Below are 21,976 nucleotides of genomic sequence, written 5' to 3' on the forward strand. Positions count from 1 at the left end.
ATCAGCAAAATAAGCCAACATACAGAATTCTCCAGAACTCACAGACAGGACCACAAAACTAGTACTGGCTTTCAAGAGAAGCCAATCAATGAGCTCACATTTTCACAGACTGACAATCAAACCATATACTTGCTTGGGGAGCTTTATAATACTTTTGCTGGAAACGAATCTCCAGGCAAGCTGATGAAAATAGCTAGGGACTTCCAATCTGCCTAAAAGCTCCTGTCTGCAAGTAAGCTGGGGTGAAGCACACAGAATGCTAGGAACTGGGATTCTGCAGAATCTTTAGGATACTCACTTTCATCCACAAATGAAGAATAAACAAAGAGGGCGATGTGGGTGGGACTTCAAACATGGAGCAAGAATTTGGGGTATGGTTTTCGCATGTGAGCTTCGATGGGCCTCATGGTGCCCTCCAGTGTACTTGTTCTGAGAAACAAGTGGTTTGCAGGTTAGGTGAGAAGGCACAGTTAAGGCAAACACTCTGAGGTGGGCACATGCCAAGTGTGTTTGAAGAAGAGCACGGAAGCAGAGACAGGGAGGTGATGCCAGATGACGATCAGCCTCGGGGGTAAAGGTCTGTTTTTCATTCAGAATGGGATGGCAGCCCACTTTGAACAAATGAAGAACATGATCTGGCTTTTTCTTTAAAAGGAAGATAATTCATGCTGCTGAGAATAAACTCTAGGGGACAGAGCAGAAGCAAGTGACTGGGCAAGAGACTACTGCAATAATTCAGGCAAAAGATAATGGCACAGCTGGATGAGATGGCTCATGAATGTAATCCCAGTACCCTGGGAAGCCAAGGCGAGAGGACTGCTTGAGCACAGGAGTTTGAGACCAGCCTGGGCAACACAGTGAGATCTCATCTCTATCTTAAAAAAAAAAAAGATGATAGCAGTTCAAACAAAATGCTGGGAGAAGCTGGGAGAGATGGTAAGATCCTGACTATACAGTTGTTCCTCCATATCCATGGGGACTGGTTCCAGAACCCCTCAGAGGATACCAGAATCCACAGATGCTTGAGTCCTTGATATAAAATGGCATCATAGTTGCATATAACCTATGCATATCCTACCACATACTTTAAACCATCCCTAGATTACTTATAGTAACTCACAAATTGAGGCTACGTAAATAGTTGTTATGCTGTACTGTTTTTAAAATTTGTTCATTTTGTATGGTTACATTGTTTTGGGTTTTTTTTTTTTGTTTGTCTTTAAAAATATTTTCAGTCTGGGCATGGTGGCTCATGCCTGTGATCCCAGCACTTTGGGAGGCTGAGGCAGGAGGATCGCTTAAGCTCAGGAATTTGAGACCAGCCTGGGCAACATAGTGAGAACCCACCTCTACAAAAGATTTTTAAAAATATTAGCTGGAGGGCCGGGCGCGGTGACTCACGCCTGTAATCCCAGCACTTTGGGAGGCCAAGGCGGGTGGATCATGAGGTTGAGATCAAGACCATCCTGGCCAACATGGTGAAACCCCGTCTCTACTAAAAAATACAAAAAATTAGCTGGGCATGGTGGCGCGTGCCTGTAATCCCAGCTACTCAGAAGGTTTGAGGCAGAAGAATTGCCTGAACCCAGGAGGCAGAGGTTGCAGTGAGCCGAGATCGTGCCATTGCACTCCAGCCTGAGTAACAAGAGCGAAACTCCGTCTCAAAAAAAAAAAGGAAAAAAAAATATTAGCTGGGCATGGTGGCATGAGCCTGTGATCCCAGTTACTCAGGAGGCTGAGGGAGTAGGACTGCTTGAGCCTGGAGGTTGGAGGCTGCAGTGAGCTATGATTGCACCACTATACTCCAGCCTGGATCACAGAGCAAGACCTTGCATCAAAAAAAAAAAAAGTAATAGTAATAAGCCAGACACAGTGGCTCATGCCTATAATCCCAGTACTTTGGGAGACCAAGGTGGGTGGATTGCTTGAGCCTAGAAGTTTGAGATCAGCTGAGGCAACATAGTGAAACCCTGTCTCTATAAAAAATATAAAAACTTAGCTGGGTGGTGCGCACCTGTAGTTCCAGTAACTTGGGAAGCTGAGGTGGGAGAATCAACTGAGCCTGGGAAGTTGGGGCTGCAGTGAGCCGTGATTACACCACTGTACTCTATCCTGGGCAACAGAGTGAAACCCTCTCTCAAAATAAATAAATGACAAGGCACAACGGCTCATGCCTGTAATCCCAGTACTTTGGGATACCAAAGCAGGAGGATTACTTGAGGCCAGAAGTTTGAGACCAGCATGGCCAACATGGTGAAACTCCATCTCTACTAAAAATACACACACACACAAATTAGCTGGGCATGGACGCACACACCTGTAATCCCAGCTACTCAGGAGGCTGAGGCATGAGAATTGCTTGAACCTGGGAGGTGGAGGTTGCAGCAAGCTGAGATCATGCCGCCGCACTCCAGTCTAGACAAAAGAGCGAGACTCATCTCAAAAAATATATAAATTTTTTAAATTAAATAAATAAAAATAGAAATGTTTTCAATCTGTGGTTGGTTGAATCTTCAGATGCAGAACCTAAGGATACATAGGGCTGACTGTATTTTGGGGAAGGAGCTGAATAGGTCTGCTGACCAACAGAAAGTTGAGCTTGAGAGAAAGATGGGAGTCAGAGATGAGTCCATGGTTTTGCCACCAGTATGGAACTGCCACCAACTGAGTTTGGAAGGCTGCAGGGAGGCAGGTTTTGTGGGAAAGTTCAAGTCTTGTGTTTGTGGTAACCAAGAAATGCCAAGCAGGTAGCTGAATATCAGGTCTGGAATTCAGCAGAGACTCTGGGAGCTGGGAGAAGGGTTCACCCCGTGAAGAGGAGCAACTGACTGCTGCCTGTGGGGATACCGGCCCTGTGTGGACAGACTGTCACTGTCGCATATTCAAAGAGATAGCAAGGTTTTTATGACAAAATATCCTGATTTTAAAACGTCAGCAACTAACCTAAGATACACTTCTTGGCACCCACACCCCGCTGCAGCCCTCAAATGGGTCCCTCCCTCAGAAGCTTCCCTGACTTCCGGCCAGGTCAACCCCATCACCTGCTCTTACAACAGGAAACACAGTGGCCATCTGATTTTGATCTCTGCTGCCGTGATTGGGGTTTGCCTCCCTAATAAGACTGTGCGCTTGGAAAGACAGAGACAGGGGCTTTTGCTCTAGTAATTGGTCTGCTCTTGCTTTAAAAAAAAAAACAAACACCCACTCCCCATTAAAGCACAGTATGTATATATAGTTGCCACTGTTGTTTCTTGGGAAGACTGGACCTCGTTCTGAAATGATGTGCTCCCTACTCAATATTAACAATATTAAAAGTCTTTTATGAAATTTTATAAATGCTTTTTAAAAAAATGACTACTTGGTAAACAAAGTTGGCAATCTGTCCCCAAAAGCTTTGCTTTATTTTTGTTGTGGCACTCTTCTGGGCTATGAAATCCTAAGGTCTGGGACCTACTGTTCTATACTTCATGGGTCCAGACCCCCAGACCCTGGGAAGTGTGTCCAAGTCTGAGAGAGTGCCAGACCCAGTGTACAGAGAGAAGTCTGCTTATTCACAGACATTTCTCTGCAGGTTTCGGGACTCCCCTTACACACCATGTGACGCAGGATTCTAACACACTGTTGTGAGGATATTTTGAGGGATAGTCAGCTAGGTTATGCCAGGAGAGAGTAGAAATGACCCCAATGGTTATGTCAGAAGCCTCAGACAACAGAATATCATGCAGGCTACTAAACACAAGCATTCTGAAATCTCTGAAGTAGTGAGGAGGCTTCCGACCTGCCCCCCAGACATCCTGGCCGAGCTCCCTCACAGCACTTCTCACCTGGCTGCCGACCAACCTCAGCACCTTCTGCTTGGAACCAGCTCCTCCTCCAGGACCAGCCCTGCTGATGACAGACTCATCATCCTCACAGCCCCTGCCACCTGGATTGCTCCAAACTCAGAACCCCAGAGTCAACAGAGCTCTCCAGCATCATCATTGCCAACTGTCATAAAATGTATCCAGACTGTCCTGTACCTCTTTGCCCACTAGCACTGACTCCTGGTCCCTGCCTCTCCACAATTCTGTCAGGCACCGTTCTAGGCACAGCACAGATAATAGTCATCTACTCCTCCCAGCAAGTCCTGTTTTACAGATGTGGAAAGGGATGCGCCAGAAGACTCAGTTCCCTTAAGGTAATAAGGTAATACAGCTGGCAAGCAGAAAGCAGCAAAGCTAGGAATCCCATCCAGGCACAGTCTGGCCCCTGAGTCCACGCTCCTCACTGTTCTGCTCCTTCCATCCTCTCCCTCCCCCTACAAATGGAAACACCCCAAGAACAGAGGTGAAGTCTGGCTTTTACTCACTTTCACATCTCAGCTCCTAGCACTGTGCCTGGCATATAGCAGGTGCTCCACAAATAGTTGAATGCATGAATGGGTTTTCACTGAATGGGCTTCATGAATGGATTTTAGAAATCAGAATACAAGTTGGATACAAGCAGCACATGCTATGGCTGCAACTGTGTGAATGTCAGGTGCCCACAAGAAGAAGGCTGCAAGGAAACTGGACACTGAACACGCCTGGTTGCCAGGATCTCTTTGGAGTGTATGGATAATGGACGGATTTCTCTCCTACTGCGGTTGCTCATGATATTTGGAAACAGGCAAAATCCTTTAAGGAGGCTCTGAGGTCAATCCCAAGGAATCTGTGGTTTCTCCTCAAAGCCTGCTTGTCCTTGGTCTGGAGCAGACTGGAGGGAGGGAGTCCCACAGTCTAGATGGGACATAGCTCCCTTCCTCTGGCCAAAGCAGCCAGAGCTATCTTTCTTACCCCTCAAAACAGTGCCATCATCTGGGCGATGACTTGAATGTTTCAGATACCGTTCTCAGAGTGTTGCTTAAGCAGAAAATGACAGCCCCATGAAGCCCAGTGGGATGAGTCACAGCTTGCGTGCTCAGCACCTGTAGCAGGGATGCGGCCAGCTCCCACTCACTGAGCACCTACTAAGTGCCAAGCATGGTGCCGTGGGCTTTACACGTGATAATCATTTGAGCTCAACAGCCCTCCTTGGAAAGTCTTTTAGAACCATTTTTTTGTTTTGTTTTTATTTTTTTTAAGAGAGGATCTCACTCTGTTACCCAGGCTAGAGCGCAGTGGCATGATCAGGGTTCACTGCAGCCTCAACTTCTCAGATTCAAGAGATCCTCCCACCTCAGCCCTTCATCTATCTGGGACTACAAAACCATGCCTGGCTTATTTTATTTATTTTAGTAAAGATGAGGTCTCATTATGTTGCCCAGGCTGGTCTTGAACTCCCGAGCTCAAGTGATCTTCCCACCTCGGCCTCCCAAAGTGCTGGGATTACAGGTGTGAGCCACCACATCCAACCCTAGAACCATTTCAAAGGTAAGGCCACTGAGCCTTACAGGCATGAAGACTCTGGGGCAGATTGCAAAGCTGATTACTCCAATGACACCAGTGGTTGCAAAATCAAATGTCAACAAGACCAGCATACAGGTAAGCACAGGCCCTGTCTACAGGCCCCTGCACCCTGGCCTCCAGCCCAAACTGGCAGCTGGGGCTGGGAAGCACTTGGTTTGCAAACGGTGGCAACCAATTCCATTGAGAGGAACAATGCAAAGTCTTCTCTGTTAGAGGTATTTCTACATACAATAATATGATGTCTTCCATTTGCTTTAATACACTGCGTGGGTAAGCAGTGTATTTAAAATAGATGGAAGGGCAGATAAAATAAAACTTAGCAAAATAGTAAAAACGACTGAAGCTGAGAGCTGGGTGTATGGAGATTCATGACGCTATTTCTTCTAGAAATCTACTGTTTTATCTGGTTCCTCTCCTCTTCCCTTCCCTCCCGTACCCCTTCTTCCTCCAATCCCTCCCTCCCTTCAACTTCCTTCCACTTTCTTCCCTCCTTTCTTCCCACCCCAGTCCCCCATCACTCCAGCCTATGTGGCACGCGTGGCTGCCAGTTCCTGACCCCTGCCCTGTGACACTCTCCTCTCTAGCGAAAAACAAAACAGGCTTCACTTTAAACATGACCAGTTTGTCTCTTTCCTGCATGGTGGCCATGTCTTTGAGGCTTCCCATGAGAAGCCACCTTTTTTGTTTGTTTGTTTGTTTTTTTGAGAAGCTACCTTTTATGTCAGAGCTCGCCTGTCACACCTGGCCCGGAGACCTGCTGCTGGTCAGCAAGCACTTGTGGTGGCTTCTGGGGAATATCCTTTATGCTGTCATTTCTGACTGAAGTGTGACAAGGGCAGTGAATACGCTTTATGCTGTGTCTTCCTGCTGTGTGGAGATAGCACTCCTTTAAGCCTAGCAGACCACATCAAGTCAGGAGAACGGTGACCAGTCCCTAACAATTCTCCCTGAGTCAGCTTTCTCCCCCTCATCAAGGAGACAAAAGCATGCCCAGCTTCCAGTCATGCAGCAAGTAAGAACGGGTTCACCTGTATTTTGTACACACAGAAGGTATTTGGTCAGACTGAAAAGCAGGGTGATTCTTCCCCGCAATGGTAGGTGAGGAGAAGCTCCAGCATTTACAATCCCTCCCTCAAAAACAAAACAAAAAACAAAACAAATACAACAACACAGGTATATCTTATTCTAGTACCATGTGCTTTTAACATCCATAATTGCTAGTATTTTCTGAATGCACCCTCTTTAGCAAAAGACATAATTTGCAATGAGGCTGGGCAAAGACAAACAGCCATTACTTTCTTAATGACCAACTACCCAAAAAGGCTCAGTTAAGTGATCTCAACTAGCAATCTAATCAATTAAAATTGATAAGTGAAAAACTTTTAACCTTTATTTCAGCAGGCCATTCCTAGGGGAAGGAGGGAAGGAATGTGAATTCCCAGCATAAAATTTAATTCCATTTCACGGATGCAAACATTCTTGCTGCCCTGATGAAGTGCCCCCCCCCCCAAGCCCCCACCCTTAAAGCAAGCCTTTCTCTCCTTGAATCAAATCAGAGAAAGACTGGTTTACGATTCTTTGCAGTCAACTTGATCAATTTAAACCCTTAGAGAGATCCCTGTGGCCATTTCTCAAGGGCGAAAGGGCCAAAGGAGATGGACAGCGGGCGGAGAGAAGTCCCAGCTTCTTTATTCTTCCAAGGGAAAGATGAAACATAAACAAGAAGGCCAGAAAAAGAAACTAGACAACCATGTAACATGCAATCCTCATTCCCTGAGAACCTCTACGTGTCAGGCGGCGTGCTATGCTCTTCACATGCATGATCTCCTGTAATACTGACTACAGTTTGCTGAGCACAGTTACACAGTAGGCACCATGCTTGGTCAGATATTTCATATGCTATTTCATTCAATCCTCAAAACAACTCTGTACTATAAGACCATCTCATGTTACAGAAGAGGAAACAGGCTGTGGCGGTCTAGTCATTTATTCAAGGGAATACAGAGCAGGGTCTAGATCACAACGCCATAGTTTTGTCAAAACTCATTGAATTACATACTAACGCTTGGGGGAATTTTTTTGTATGTAAATTATACGTCAATAAAGCTGATTTAAAACAGCAACAACAACCCCACAGAGAGGGGCCTGAGCTTTTTCTGCCCACTCAGTCACTATCCCTTCTTTGATTTTCCTTTGAGGGCTGTCTCCTTCCTCTCTCAAGTGATGGGGTTCAAAAGGAAGTGCCCCCTACCCAACTCCAGAGCTGGGCATGCATCCCTAGCTTAGGCCATCAGTGAGTCACATTCCTCTGACCACTGGCTGGTTCAGGGATGGCCCAAGCTAGGCCAATACCCCAGACTTTGAGAAAATTAAAGGGAGAGAGCAGCTCTCTTTCCATCAGGGCTGCTTAGCTGGCTGAACAAATCTTGGGGTTGCTCATGGCCATCTTGCCACTACTTGGTGAGAACCCTCCTGAGGATGAAGCTGGAATAGAGGAAAGCAGAGCTCAGAGATGGAGCAGAGCAGCTTCCTGATGACACTGAGCACCCAGATCCAGCCATGCCTGAAGGCAGCTAACTCCTGGACTTCCCAGTGACATAAGCCAATTTCCCTTTCTTTTCTGTAAGCCAGCCTAAGTTGGGTTTTCTGTCTCATATAACCAAAGACTCCTAATATACCACAACGCCATTAAGAAACAGAAAACCATGCCGCTCATTGGTGTGCCTGTGCCCTGCAGCAAATGGAGGAAAGAGAAAGCTATACAAATATGAGAGGCGTTCCAGGAGCACGGTCAGGCTTTATGCCCACTGTCTCCTTTAAAGCTCAGCCTCATGCTGCAGATGAGAACACTGAGGCAGCACTACACAGTAGAACAAGCAGCTCAAGGTTATGGGCTGAGCACATGGTTCTCCAGCCTCCAAAGCTTTCATCCTTACCTCAACACTGGTGATTTGCTTTTTACGAGTTTCTTTCTTTAGCAGTAGAACCCTTTTATCATTGGAATCATATAGAAAATGCTTAATATATAAAATCAACCATACTGGTGCCACTATGTTTATAGGGAGGGCAGGAACCCTGGAGTTTGTTCATCCTTGCTTGAGCCCCCAGTTGCCCTGCAGAGACTTTTTAAGAGAACCAGTTGGTTGCGAAAGCAGAACCCTCGGACTGACCTCAAAGAACCTGGGGGCCTTTTCTTCAAAAAGTGCATGGGACACGCACACTGTTGGCTCATGGTCACAGCTCAACGATAATACAAAATGCAGCTTGCACACTGACCCTCCCAGCGGCATGTGATCAGCAGAGTGGTCCCATGTCCCATGTCACCCAGCCCCCTGCTGTGACTCAGAGCAGCCAACTCACTCAGATCCAGGACATCGTCGGTCTTGATCAGGTCCTCCTCCCGAGTCAGCGGCAACTGCGTCTCGGGCTCCCCTCGCAATTGCAGTGACAGGGAACGCAGCATGAAGAATACCCGGATGGCCTAGACCAACAGTTCAGAGAGCAGAGAAGAGTGAGATTGCAGAATCATTTCAGTGAGATGCCCCACATCAAGAAATTACACAATGACTCTCCACTTAAAGAAAAGAAAGAAAAACCACAAAGCCCACTGCTTCAGGTATTGTGATTCTGGTGTTTGCTTTTACAGCAAGACAAAAGAAATCAAAGGGGGAGTAGCCTGTTTTCAGTTATCCACAGGTTCAGGTTTGGGTTACTTTACCTGAACTGAGCACTGTCATCTGCCAGGACCTTGTCCCCAAGTATCAGGTGACCTTTGTAATAGCCCTGCCCAACAGTCAGCCCCATTTCATAGACTGGGTAGCTGAGATCTAAGAAGGTGAAGTGACCTGCCCCAAGCCATACTTCTAGCAAGGGCTATACCCCAAGTCTGTCCCAGCCAGACAGAAGAGGGTGAAATGAAATCCCTGTGGTCTGCAGGGCCTGCGACCTGAGAAAAATCCTACCCCTGGGTGAGTCTCTTTAACTCCCGGTCCCTTGGTCTTGTGACAGGGAGTGTGCTGCTGATGGGGCAGAGACTTTGCACCTGGCAGGTGGGCAGTCACCCTGGTTCCCTGAATGCCCCTCAGGCTTTCCCAGCCAGCAGAGCAGGGGCAGAGGTGGATCCGCCAGCATAGGGATTCCTGGCCCATGGAAGTGGTGTCTGGTCAGAACTGTGTGACCACCAGGTACTTCCAAAGAGCAGAAACAAAGCAGAGTCCCGGCAGCCATAAGAGTGTGTGCAGAGAGCAGCCTCCAGCCCTGCCCACCAACCAGAGCCAGGAGGCAGAGGGGCAGTCCCTGGCCTCAGTCCACAGATAGAGGCTACCTGCAGGCCTCTCTCCTTGATGCACAGCTGCTGGGCCTGACTGAGGGTGCAGTGCCCGAGGGGGACAGCTCCAGAGTCAGACAGACGAGGTCTACATCAGATTCCCAGCTCCACTAGGCTGGGCAAGTCCCCTGACTTCTGTGAGCTTCCTTTTTCTCATCTGTGAAATGGGCATGATAGCTTACAGGCCTGCTAGGAGGTTCTGAGATAACGCAGGAGGGAAAGTAGCCAGCACAGTGGGGTAGGGGGACAAACCAGTGTCACCACCAGGGAGCTGCAAAGGCGAATCCCAGTGCACCTTTGGGTCTTCTTGTTTACGGCTCTGAGGGCTGCAGTCTGGACCTAGATGAGGGGAGGGTGCCCTCTACACAGCAGTGTGCCTTCCAAAACTACAAAGGGGACAAATTACTGTCTGCAAAGAGATGCACTCACACTGCCTCCTCATACCCCAGTCAATGAGGAGCTGATCAGCCTGCTTGCACCCAGTTCTGCCTTGGGCCCTAACCAGTGGGAGACCTTGGAGCAATCTCCTAATGTTGAAACTGGAAGAGCAATCCTATCTCCTGGTCCTATGCAAAGGCAGTGCAGTCCTCAGTAAAATATAAAGCACTAGATAAAGATCAGCTCTCATGTTACAATGATGATGATGGTGATGGTAGCATTCATATCTGATTGTTAACAGCTTTTAAAAGTACAGTCTTCATAAAGACATCCATAACAATCAGGAAAAAAAAGTGTAGTTCCATTAAAACATTCAAAAGAACTTCTATTTATTAAGCACAATTTCTGTGGCAGGAACTGTGGACATCTTATTGTAACTTTAAGATTTGATGGAGAAAGAAACAGAGCTAGAGGGACAATTTCAGTTCATACATCTGCTAAGTGGCTGAGCTGGGTGTGAATTCAGGAATGTATGACACTTGTGTTGCTTAACCAAGTGCACTAGGAAACTTAAACATCCATGGCAGCCCAAGTACCGAAGGCCCAAGACCTGGGTGGTCACTTGAAATACTTGGCAGCTTGAGCTCTCAAGAAGTCATGACCACGAGGATGAAGAAGAAAGGAAAAGGCCCATCACAGCCCAGGTCCAAGTCAAGGAGATGCCCATTTCTATGACCAAACCTCCATTCCTCTCGGGGTTCTGAAGGCAAATAACTCACTCAGGACCAGAGCAGGTGGCTAAGAAAATAGAAATGTGTGGCTTTCTGTAGCCCATCACTCTGAACAACTGTAAACTTCCAATAAAGTTCAGAATTTAGCTCCTAATATGGGCCAATATCTGCTTTTGCTCTGCAAACAACACATGAATAATCAACAGTCATCATAAATATAAAATAGAATATAAAACACATACAGTCAGCTCTCTGTATCCATGGGTTTCATATCTCTGGATTCAACCAAATGCAGATCAAAAATATTCGGAAAAAAAGTGGATGGTTGCATCTGTACTCAACACGTACAAACTTTTTTCTTATTATTCCCTAATCAGTACAGTATAACAATCTATTTACATAGCATTTACATTGTATTAGGTATTATAAGTAATCTGGAGATGATTTAAAGTTGACAGGAGGATGTGTGTAGATTATATGTAAACACCATGCCATTTATATAAAGGACTTGAGCATCTGTGGATTTTGGTATCCTTGGGGGAATGAATCCTCAAGCCAATTCTCCACGGATACTGAGGGAAGACTGTACAATAAAATCCCTCAATACTTTTCCTGGTTCCTGCCCCAACTCCTAAGAGAAGGAAGAACACATGAGAAGCCACGCCCATGAATGTGGGGAGGGCCGATTCCCGCAGGGCTGGGAGCTCCACTAGAGGCAAAAGCTGGGCTCCCATGGGGACAGGGGGGTTATAAGGGTTTGGTAGTCACATTGGGCAGCCCCACAACTCTGTGAATTCACAAAAGAAAGCTAAAATATGAGCATAAGAGCCATACAATTCATCTGACCACCCCCTAAAACAATAACCACTCTCTGGCTCCCCATGGTCTGCCAGGTACTATGCCAGCTGTACAGTGTGGTCTCATTTAAGCCTTTTAATGACCCTGTGTGGATCCTATTTTACAGATGGGGAAACCAAAGGCGAGCAATGACAGGCAGCCTGCCCAAAGTCACTCAATGAATAACTGGATGCCAAGCTCTGTGTTCTTCCAACCAACCACGCTCCTTGACCTCCAGAAGATTTCAGGCTTGGGACCCAGCGTTTTATTGAGTGCTTTTCTTTGCTAAGTAAAGAGGTAAATGGAAAAGTATTATTAAAAAGGAAAAAGAAATTATTATTCTTTCAGGCTTCCACAGAATACCAGGAAGGACTGACTCAGGAAGAACAGGTTAGATTTTGAAAAGGATGACAGCTGACCAAGCTCAAATATAAAGACATTCCTCCAGTTTCTTTGCTTCAGTGAGTCTGGAAGCAAACTGGCAAACTCAATGTCATGGGGAAATCAGTCCAGTGAGCAGGGGAAGGTGGGTGGCTCAAGACACACTGTGGCTCAAGCTGGGGCTTGGTAAGCACGTGAATGGCCCGAGTCCAGGCTTGTGCTCTGGAAATGGGGCACCCACCATGCAAGTACAACGGGATGGCACTGGTGATGCACTGAGCCCAGGAGCTGGCTTGGAACAAAGGCTCAGTTTTCACCCTTCTCGTTCTTTGCTGCGTGTGCAAGCTACCCAGTTTAGGCAACAGTCTCTCAGGTTAGAAGCCCACTGAGGCCACGTAGCTGTGAAAGTCAGTCATTCTTAAAAGAGTGCCGAAGCAGTTTAATGTGGGCACAGCCCCTCGGAAAAGCAATTTGGCAACGTGCAGAGAGTCATGAAAAAAACACGTTCATACACTTTGAACCAGAAATTCCACTTCTGGGAACTTATCCTAAATAAATAATTCAAAAGAAAGAAAAACACTGTATTCATGAAGCTGCTCATTATAGTTCAGCTGAAAATAATGTAATACTGGAAGCAACCAAAATGTCTACTTGCAGGAAAATGCCAGATAAACCTTTCTTTATGAGGTCATAAGAAACCAGACTTATTTTAACGATGACAACATGAAGAACTTCTTGTGCTACGATGAAAAGAAAAAAAAGGAGAAGGGATGAAAGCAAGACCCTGGGATATTCTCTTTACAGACAAAGATGGGAGGAGCACAAAAGATGTCTAAGTATTGTTTGTGTAGGGTGATGAAATCATGAGCAATTCTTTTCCCTTTACTTTTGAAATTTTATGAGATGTTACTGTATTTTCTTTACTGTGTAATACACATCCAAAAAGAAAGCAAGATCTCCTATTTCCTTAAAGTCAGTAGTGATAAACACAAAAACAGTTTGCAGTTTGAGAAGGGAACAGGGAAACAATGTGGGGACAAATAAAACCTCGTGCAAACACATTTGTTTCAGAACAGCTTCCAAGATGACTACCTACGGATAGCTAGTGGCTCAAACTTGGATTTTGATATTCACCAAAAACTCCTATTCCTAACTCTCTTTTGTCTGGCATTAAGCTTCGGCTGATTTAGATCATTAAAGACTCCTTTTCTTTCCCACCTTAGATACTAGACTGCTCCATTTCTGTTCAGTCACGCCTCCTGAGTGCTTACTGTCTGCCAGGCCCTGGGCTTGTCGCTCCACAGCCACTCTCAGCTACCCTGGGCAACAGCTGAGAAGTAGGACACAAGAGGGACCTGAGGCTCCAGGAGGAGAATGACTCGCTCAAGGTCATGCAGCTGGAGTTGGGCTTTGACCAGAGGTTGGTCTAACTGACAGAACTGTTTTCCTTCTTTACTGCTTCTCTCAAGTCTCCCTACACGTGGGGTGGGTCCAGCCCAAGCCCAAAGTTCTGCTTGAATGTTCTCACTGGACCCCAGCAGCTCCAGTGACCTTCATTTCAACATGAATTTCCCTTCTTAGCTGGCATGGTTCAGTGGCACCCTTGCCATTTTGGTCTTATTTATATTATTTGTTCACTGTTATAGTCTTGTATCTTACTCAGAGCCTGATACCTAGAAAATGTTCAATCATTATGTTGAAAGAAAGAATAAGTGATGTGGTTTTTAAAATGCAAGAGGGGGCCAGGAGCAGTGGCTCACACCTGTAATCCAAGCACTTTGGGAGGCCAAGGTGGGTGGATCACCTGAGGTCAGGAGTTCAAGACCAGCCTGGCCAACAGACTGAAGAACCCAGTCTCTACTAAAAATACAAAAAAAATCAGCTGGGCATGCTGGTTCATGCTACTCTAGAGGCTGAGGCAGGAGAATCATTTGAACCTTAGAGGTGCAGGTTGCAGTGAAATCATGCCAGTGCACTCCAGCCTGGGTGACAGAGTGAGACTCCATCTTCAAAAGTAAAAATAAAAAATGAAGGTCACTGGAGCTGCTGGGGTCCAGTAAGAACATTCAAGCAGAACTTTGGGTTTGGGCTGGACCCACCCCACATGTAGGGGGACTTGAGAGAAGCGGTAAAGAAGGAAAACAGTTCTGTCAGTTAGACCAAGAGGGAAAATTGCTTTATCGTGAGATGCCTCCCACGGCCTGCAAAATGCTGCCACCATCTTCTTCTGTTGCTGCCCCTCCCTCACTTGCTGTGCTTCTTGAACATGCCATACTTGGTCGCATCTCGGGGACTGGACATGTGCTGTTCCCTGTCTGGAAAGTGCCTCCTTTATCACTTTAACCTTCCTGGCTCCTCCTCACCCTCCAGGTTTCAGCTCAGATGTCACCTCTGCAGAGCAGCTCTTCCGATCACTCTACCTGCAGGAGGACAGCTTCTCAGCCCTTGGCTATAGCAGGTTATTTCTTTCCTTTAAAGCTCTGACTGTGGTTTGATACCAAACCTGCTATTCGCTTACCTGCTAATAAACTTTACCTCTCTAGGTAAAGAGAGAGGTCTAGAGAGAGCAAGGACATGGCTTGCTCATTTCTGCACCCCCAGGCGGACAGTATTTGGCATATAGCAAGAATCTAGCAGCTCTTTGATAAATCTATGAATATTTAGGAATGATTTGCCAGAAAGAATTGTTTGAACTTCTTTGACAAATCCTTAAGGAAAATAAAGCCTGGAGTTTCTGAAAAGGATCAGCCTCCTTTAAAAAGTCTACTTGGTGGGGAAAAAGAAAAGAAATAAAGAAAACCTTTGAATCCAAAGGGATAGCTTGGAATGTTCTTTGGACACAAGCAAAAAACTTGAAACGAACCACATAAGCCCTCAATTGCTTGCTAAACCACGTAACTTCCTTTAGCTCAAATTCAAAGCACACTGCTGTGTTCTGATTTCTGAAGTGGGACTTAGGAGCTAAGCTTCTGGATGATTCTAGATAGCTCCCTTGCAACAAGAACCATAGTGAGATGAGTGGCCAAAGCTACCCTTCAGAAATAAATTCTTAAAGTTACAAAGGAAGCTTTTCTAAAGTGGATGCCTTGGCTTTGAGGTAGCCTGCCTGCTTTTATATCATTCTCCTACCCAGGGACCCTGGGAGGACTTGAGAGTTGCTTTTGGAAACTGGTCAGACAGGCAAAGAGACTCTAGTGAAGCTGAGATGTTCCAGGTCTCTATCCGTGCTTCAGCTAGCCACTTGGGCTGTGTATCCTATCCAGGGCAAGGGAGGTGGCCAGACAGCCTGGGGAAGCTGCAACTATGTGACATGTGAGGGGCAAAGAGACTATCATCAAGACCTGTCACTGGCCTTCTGCTGAGTCCTCACAATAACTCTGGAAAGACAGACACATTCTACTTAACAAATGAAGACACACAGTAGCTCAGAGCAGACAAGCAGCAACATACCCTCTGCTATATGTTTGACAAACTCGCTCCTGCATTTCTCCCATTTCTCGCCTTTGGTCAGGACCACCTGCCCCAGCCCAGCAGGCCATGAGGTCATGAAACAGTGTTAAGAGGTGACAGCCAAGGTTCTCAAGGGGCTCCAAGGCCCCCACGATCTGGCTCCTGCCAGCACCTCCAGTACCATCGCATCCCACTGTGGGCTCCAGCTTCAATCACCACCATGGAGGTGCCAGAATGTGCCACATCTCTCTGGGCCTCTGCCTCCCTATCTGTTGTCTGTCCCACTTACTGCTCCAGGAGGAATTAGTGACCTGACCTAATGCTGCTTGAATAAGGGCCCGAGCCACATGGCCTGCCTCTGTCTCTTTACTTTGCCTTCTAGACTGTGACCCCTTCAGGACTGGGGCTGTGTTTTTGACATCCCTGTGTCCTAAGCAGAGCTAGTAGATCTAAAGAAGGCAGTGTGGGAAGCAGTGGGCCAGAGTGCCTAAGAGTCTAGGTTCTGGGGGCCACACTGCCTGGGCTGACTCATGGCTCAGCTACTCACTAGCTGGGTGACCTCGAGCAAATCATTGGACCTCTTCATGCCTCGATTTCTTTCTCTGTGGGCCGGGTGCAGTGGTTCACACCTGTAATCCCAGCACTTTGAGAGGCTGAGGTAGGTGGATCGCTTGAGTCAAGGAGTTCGAGACCAGCCTGGGCAACAAGGTGAAACCCCATCTCTACAAAAAATATAAAAATTAGCAGAGTGTGGTGGCACACACCTGTAATCCCAGCTACCCAGGAGGCTGAGGTGGGAGGATCACTTGACCCCAGGAGGTGGAGGTTGCAGCAAGCTGAGATGGCACCACTGCACTCCACCAGAGTGACAGAGCAGGACCCTGTCTCAAAAAAAAAAAAAAAATTCTTCCTCTGTAAAATGGGGATAATAACATGCAAATCTCTTAGGATGATTATAGAATTAAAAGAAGAAATCCACATAAAGAACTTATTTTAATTGATCTACTTCATAACAGAGGCTATGCATTCACAAAAGTGGTAAGAAAAACCCTGATGAACTGTGAACCAAAAGAAAGCAGAGTGTGGGCCAGGTGTAGTGGTGCATATCTGTAACTCCAGCACTTTGGGAGGTCAAGGCAGGAGGATGGCTTGAGGTTAGGAGTTCAAGACCAGCTTGAGTAACTTAACAAGACCTCATCTCTATAAAACATTTACAGAATTAACCTGTAATCCTAGTACTTTGGGAGGCCGAGGTGGGCGGATCATGAGTCAGGAGTTCAAGACCAATCTAGCCAATATGGTGAAACTCCAGCTCTACTAAAAATACAAGAATTAGCCAGGCATGGTGGCACACGCCTATAGTCCCAGCTACTCGGAAGGCTGAGGCAGAAGAATCACTTGAACCTGGGAGGTGGAGGACGCAGTGAGCCAAGATCATGGCACTGCACTCTAGCCTGGGAGACAGGGCAACACTCCATTTCAAAAAAAAATTAGCTAGGTGTGGTAGTTTGCGCCTGTAGTTCCAGTTACTGACGCTGAGGTGGGAGGATGGTGGGAGCCCAGGAATTCAAGGCTGTAGTGAGGTATGATGCACTCCAGGCACTCCAGGCTGGATCACAGCTCTTTGTAGCCACCAAAAAAAAACCGGCAGAGTGGAACCCAAAGGAGCAGTGCTCAGCGTTCAGGCCTCTGGACCTTTTTGGCTCAGGGCCTGGGGGGATCTTCCAGGCAGGGCCTTCTAGGCACAGGATGCTGTAGCCCTGGCTGGGGGTGAGCATGTCAGCATCAGGAAGCAACATACAAACATTTGTCAGAACCAGTCCTCCAGTGAAAGCTGATGCCAGAACACCCAGTGCAAACACTGCCACCCACTAACAGAATCGTGCGCCTGGCTGGGAGCACATGGAAGGAAGGCGTCAGTGGCCAGGACAGGGTGGGTCCTGCGGTGAGGCTTGTGGGTTTGGTCAGACAGTTGGAAACGCAGATTGACTCAAGACACATGGTCCCACTTCCTCTGCACCCCCAGGCCTCTGAGGCAGAATCACCAGCTGTGGGGAGGAAGGTTCAGACTCCTCATGTCTGAGGTGCAAATGACAGGTCATTCCTGTTTTGCAAAATCCAAAAGTGAAACATCTTTGTCACATACCAATTAACGCAGATGATACAGGCTGACAGGGGGAGCTGCATGCAATGAATTCCTCTAAACTATCCACAAATATTCATGTCTCCAGGGAACGATTTTCTAGGAAAAGGTTATGGTGCTTTCTAAGAAAGAAACTCTGATCTTACCGGGAGATAAAATACCATGAACAGCCTTGCAAATTCTGCTTCCTAGAGCGCCTGCTTCAGAAAAAAAGGGCTGATAACAGAAGCACACACTGCAGCTGTTCTGAGAACTAATCTCTTCACACACATCTCTCCTGCAGCTGGCGAGATTCATATTTCATTTGACTGTGTCCCAAGAGCAGGGAGATGCCTTAATATCACACTATCTGTAGGGGTCCTGAGGCTGCTGGACTAAGATTTCACACCAACCTCACCTGCACTGGATGTACCGTGCTCACCTGCCATGGTTCACAGAAACCTGAGTTCAGGGCTTGAGTCTGTCTGTACCAGTGAAGGCTACGTGTCTGCAGCCAACATTTGGTGGCAGATGCAATGGAATGCCAAATCCCACTTTCCAAAGAGCAACATGCTTTGGAAAGTCATGCCTGGTGGCAAGTGTGTGCTCTCTATCTGCTATCTAAGCTGTGTTGAGGGCAGGGTCTTGACTTTGACAAAGAGGCCCTTTCCTGCCTGGTCTGGGAGTGGTTCTGGAGAACAGCAGCCCAGGAGACGCCAGGTCTTGCACTCACTCACCCGCCGGGTCTTTTCCACATCGCCACACGGCAGGCGCTTCACAAAGTCAATGCCTGTCAGCGGCGTGCCTGTTGGGGGCAGCAGGATGGAGGCATCCATCATGAGATATTCCACGTTCATGGGCTTCATCTAGAAGAGACATCACAGGAAACCTCAAAGTAGGTCCCTCGCTTGGGAGTAGGAATGGGCCGGGGGAGGTTACGCAGGCTCCTCACCTTCACCCGCATTTAATAAATGTAAATGAGTAATCTAAACCCTGGATTTACACTGAGGTAAAGCCCAGAGGCAGCCAGAGAGGGAGCAATATGCCTTCTGGTTTTCTAAGTTGCAGATTTTTCCTTTAATTAACGCAGCAGCTCAGACCCTTGAGAAGTTGCCTCCTTGCTTGCTCCTCCTGGCATTCCCTCTCCACCTCAGCAGGGACAGGGATTCTCAGCAGGAGGCTGGGCATGATTTATCCTGTAGCTGCAAGCCCACCTGCCACCTGCCTCCTCCTCTCTGTCCTTCAGTGATGATGATAACAGCTGTGGCGATGGCAGCTTCTCTTTAACAAGAGCTGACTACAGGGCAGGCTGTGACCTAAGGGCTTTTGAGGAGCTGCTTCCCACTTTGCTGATGAACAGTCTCAGAGAAGCAGAAAAATGGATCCAAGGTCACTCAGTTGGTGGGTGGCAGAGCCAAGACATGAGCCCAGGCTTGCCTTCCTCCAGGGCCTCTGTGATTCCCATTCTAGGGCCAATGTTCCTCCTTCCTTCCTTCCTCATCCCCCTCACCTCTTACCCGGGATAATAAAACACAATAGTTTTTGGAGCATCTACTAAGTGCCATGCACCTGCTGGGATCACCTCCTGCTGGACGACAGGTGCCGGTGCTCCATCATGAAGGGACACTGAGCTCAGAGGAGGAAAGGTGCATGGCCACGGCACTGGGCCGGAGCTGACTGCCTCTTTGCACATCACCTCTGCGAAACGTTCTTTCATGACTAAGACACAAGGGGACACCCCCTCCCCGCCACCACTCCCAGATCTCTGCTGCATCAGTAGTAGTAATCGATGCACACGTGTTGCTGAATACCAATACTTCATTTCCATGGCCTCATGGAGGAAGGGTAAGCTTTCTACAAAATTTGTTTTACTCTTTCAAACATCACAAGCTTTCCTTGTGTCTTCTCTTTTCAGAAAGTGGCCTTCAAACATATCATACTTGCCCCCTCCTGCTAGGTACAGTTGACCACACAGGGCAAGGATACAATGAGGGCCCAGCTGCCCAGATACCCTGTGCTGCAGTTTGAATGTGTCCCCAAAGCTCATGTGTTGGAAACTTAATCCCCAGTGTGACAGTGTTGAGAGGCAGGGCCTACGAAGACAGGATTAGGTCTCATGAACGAAGTAATGTTGTCACTGCAGGCGTGGCTCAATTTTGGTGAGAGTGGGTCTGTTATAAGAGGGAGTTCTGTCCCCACTTGCTCTGTCTTGCCCTCCCGCCTTGCACCATGGGATGATATGGCAAGAAGGCCCTCATCACATGCCAGCACATTGATACTGGACTTCCCAAACTCCAGAACTATAAGAAATTTCTTCTCTTTATAAATTAGGCTGTGGTATTCTGGTATAGCTGCAGAAAACTGAGACATCTGGTGAATGGGCCAGGGGGCGAAGGAGCCACTTGGCGCACACTGCTTGCCTTTTTCTTTTGGACACTTTTAAGTACTTTCCTCCAGAGGTCTGAGGTCCTCCACTCCAAATCTTCTATCCCAGCAGGGGTGGCAGCTCCTGCCTCACTCAATCACTTGTGGCTCCCTTCCCTGCTACTCCCACTGCCCCCACAACCTTCCCAGTGAACCCCTCAAGCCTGCTGGGGGCAGAGCTAGACCATCACCTCACTGCACCTTTTGCATTAAAACCAGAAGCAATAAGGGAAACAAAGGAAGGGTCACAAGTCACAGCCTGACTTTGACGCAGCAGCCTCTGAGGGCCTGTCCCCACCTCCTTCCACTCAGAAGCTGTATTCGATGAGGGCTGATTTGCAGATACAAATCTCCAGAACTATAAGAAATTTCTTCCAACAAATCTGCAAATCAGCCCTCATCCTTCAGGGTGTGGCACCTTGGTATTTCTCTGGAATGTCAAGCATTGTATAGGACAGACAATACATGTTTGATTAAAACAAACAAACAAACAAAAGCCGGGAAGCTCCCCATGGTAGGAAGGGGAGGAAATGAGTATTTGTGGTATGTGGACTCAACATGAGGCCTTTTGTTGGCTTTATCATATCCAGCCTGGGTGGCTCTGTGGTAGGGACTCTACCCTATGGATAAAAAAAAAAAAAATCAAGGCTCAGAATTTAAGCAACATACCCAAGGTTGCATTGTCAAGAGCAGACACTGAGCAGGGGTTTAGGAGCCCAAGCTTTTCCACATGGTCAAGTGCCATAGGAGCCTGACATTTCCAAACAGGAAACCAAACTGTAGGGAATGACATTGCAGGAGGATGTCTCGGGGGTAACAGGAAATGGCAAACGACAACTGAATCCCTTCCACTGTAGTGAATGGTCTGAAGGGTGGAAGACTGAGCCACTCTCTAAGGAGCTGGAGGAATGATGAGGGGCTGTGAATGTGCAGCCCACGGAGGCCTGGCACAGGGTGCTGCTGGGGCATTTCTGGAGATGACTTATGCCAATTACACCTTTCCCTTGAAAAGGCTCCAAGGCAGTCTCAGATAGACGGTGACAGAGCATGTGGTGAGGGCCCAGCTGTCCAGATTCCTGGGGTATGGGCAGGGAAGTCAAGGAGTCAATTAGGGCATGCTGCCTTTTTCTTTTTGACACTTTAAACACTTAGGTTTATTATCAACTTCCCAAATCACACACGCTTTGGTGGGTAATATCCACAAGAAGGATCATTTATCATGTATTTATGGAGTGCCTAGCCAAGGGGAGGTGCTGGGATACAGAAACAAACACGCAGAATAGAGAAAGCTGGATCTTCCGAACCGATGGCTTCCCGCGATTCTGGCTGCTGGAGGAGGAAGGAAGCCCATGTTGGCACTGCAGATTGGAGGAAGAGCTCCATGCTAGAACATTCCAGTGGAGCAGCAAACAGGGAGGCAGGGACATAATACATGGAGAAGCACGGGGGAATGGGCTGTCCTGCTCTGGAAGCCTGGCTCTGTCACTCACTGGCCGGGCAGATTTGGGGACATCACTAGACCTGTTTCCTCATCGGCAAGTAATACGCTTTGGCTGTGTGTCCCCACCCAAATCTCAACTTGAACGGTAACAATCCCCAAGTGTCAAGAGTGGGACCAGGTGGCAGTAACTGAACCATGCGGGCGGTTTCCCTTATGCTGTTCTCATGATAGTGAGTTCTCATGAGATCTGATGGTTTTCTAAGCATCTGGCATTTTTTAATCCTTGCGCTCATTCTCTCTCCTGCCACCCTGTGAAGAGGTGCCTTCCACCATGATTGTAAGTTTCCTGAGGCCTCCCCAGCAATGTGGAACTGTGAGTTAATTGAACCTCTTCTCTTTATAAATTACCCATCTTGAGTATTTCTGCATAGCAGTATGAGAACAGACTAATTCAGCAAG

General features: G+C 47.4%; 1 protein-coding gene across 5 annotated transcripts in view; it reads right to left on the minus strand.

Moving 5' to 3' along the window:
• The window catches only part of CLEC16A (C-type lectin domain containing 16A), a 236,214-nt gene that overhangs the window by 107,113 nt on the left and 107,125 nt on the right, over positions 1-21,976 (minus strand). For all 5 annotated transcript variants that reach the window (XM_021668004.2, XM_012453201.3, XM_064362502.1 and 2 more), the window contains exons 17-18: positions 18,390-18,518; positions 8,787-8,907 (exon numbers count right to left, since the gene is read on the minus strand). In XM_021668004.2, the coding sequence (XP_021523679.2) occupies positions 8,787-8,907; positions 18,390-18,518 (250 nt within the window). The remainder of the gene's footprint in view (positions 1-8,786; positions 8,908-18,389; positions 18,519-21,976) is intronic.

Source organism: Aotus nancymaae, unplaced genomic scaffold (assembly GCF_030222135.1).
Source record: "Aotus nancymaae isolate 86718 unplaced genomic scaffold, 86718_ANA_hifiasm-v0.15.2.pri h1tg000049l, whole genome shotgun sequence".
Classification (NCBI taxonomy): domain Eukaryota; kingdom Metazoa; phylum Chordata; class Mammalia; order Primates; family Aotidae; genus Aotus; species Aotus nancymaae.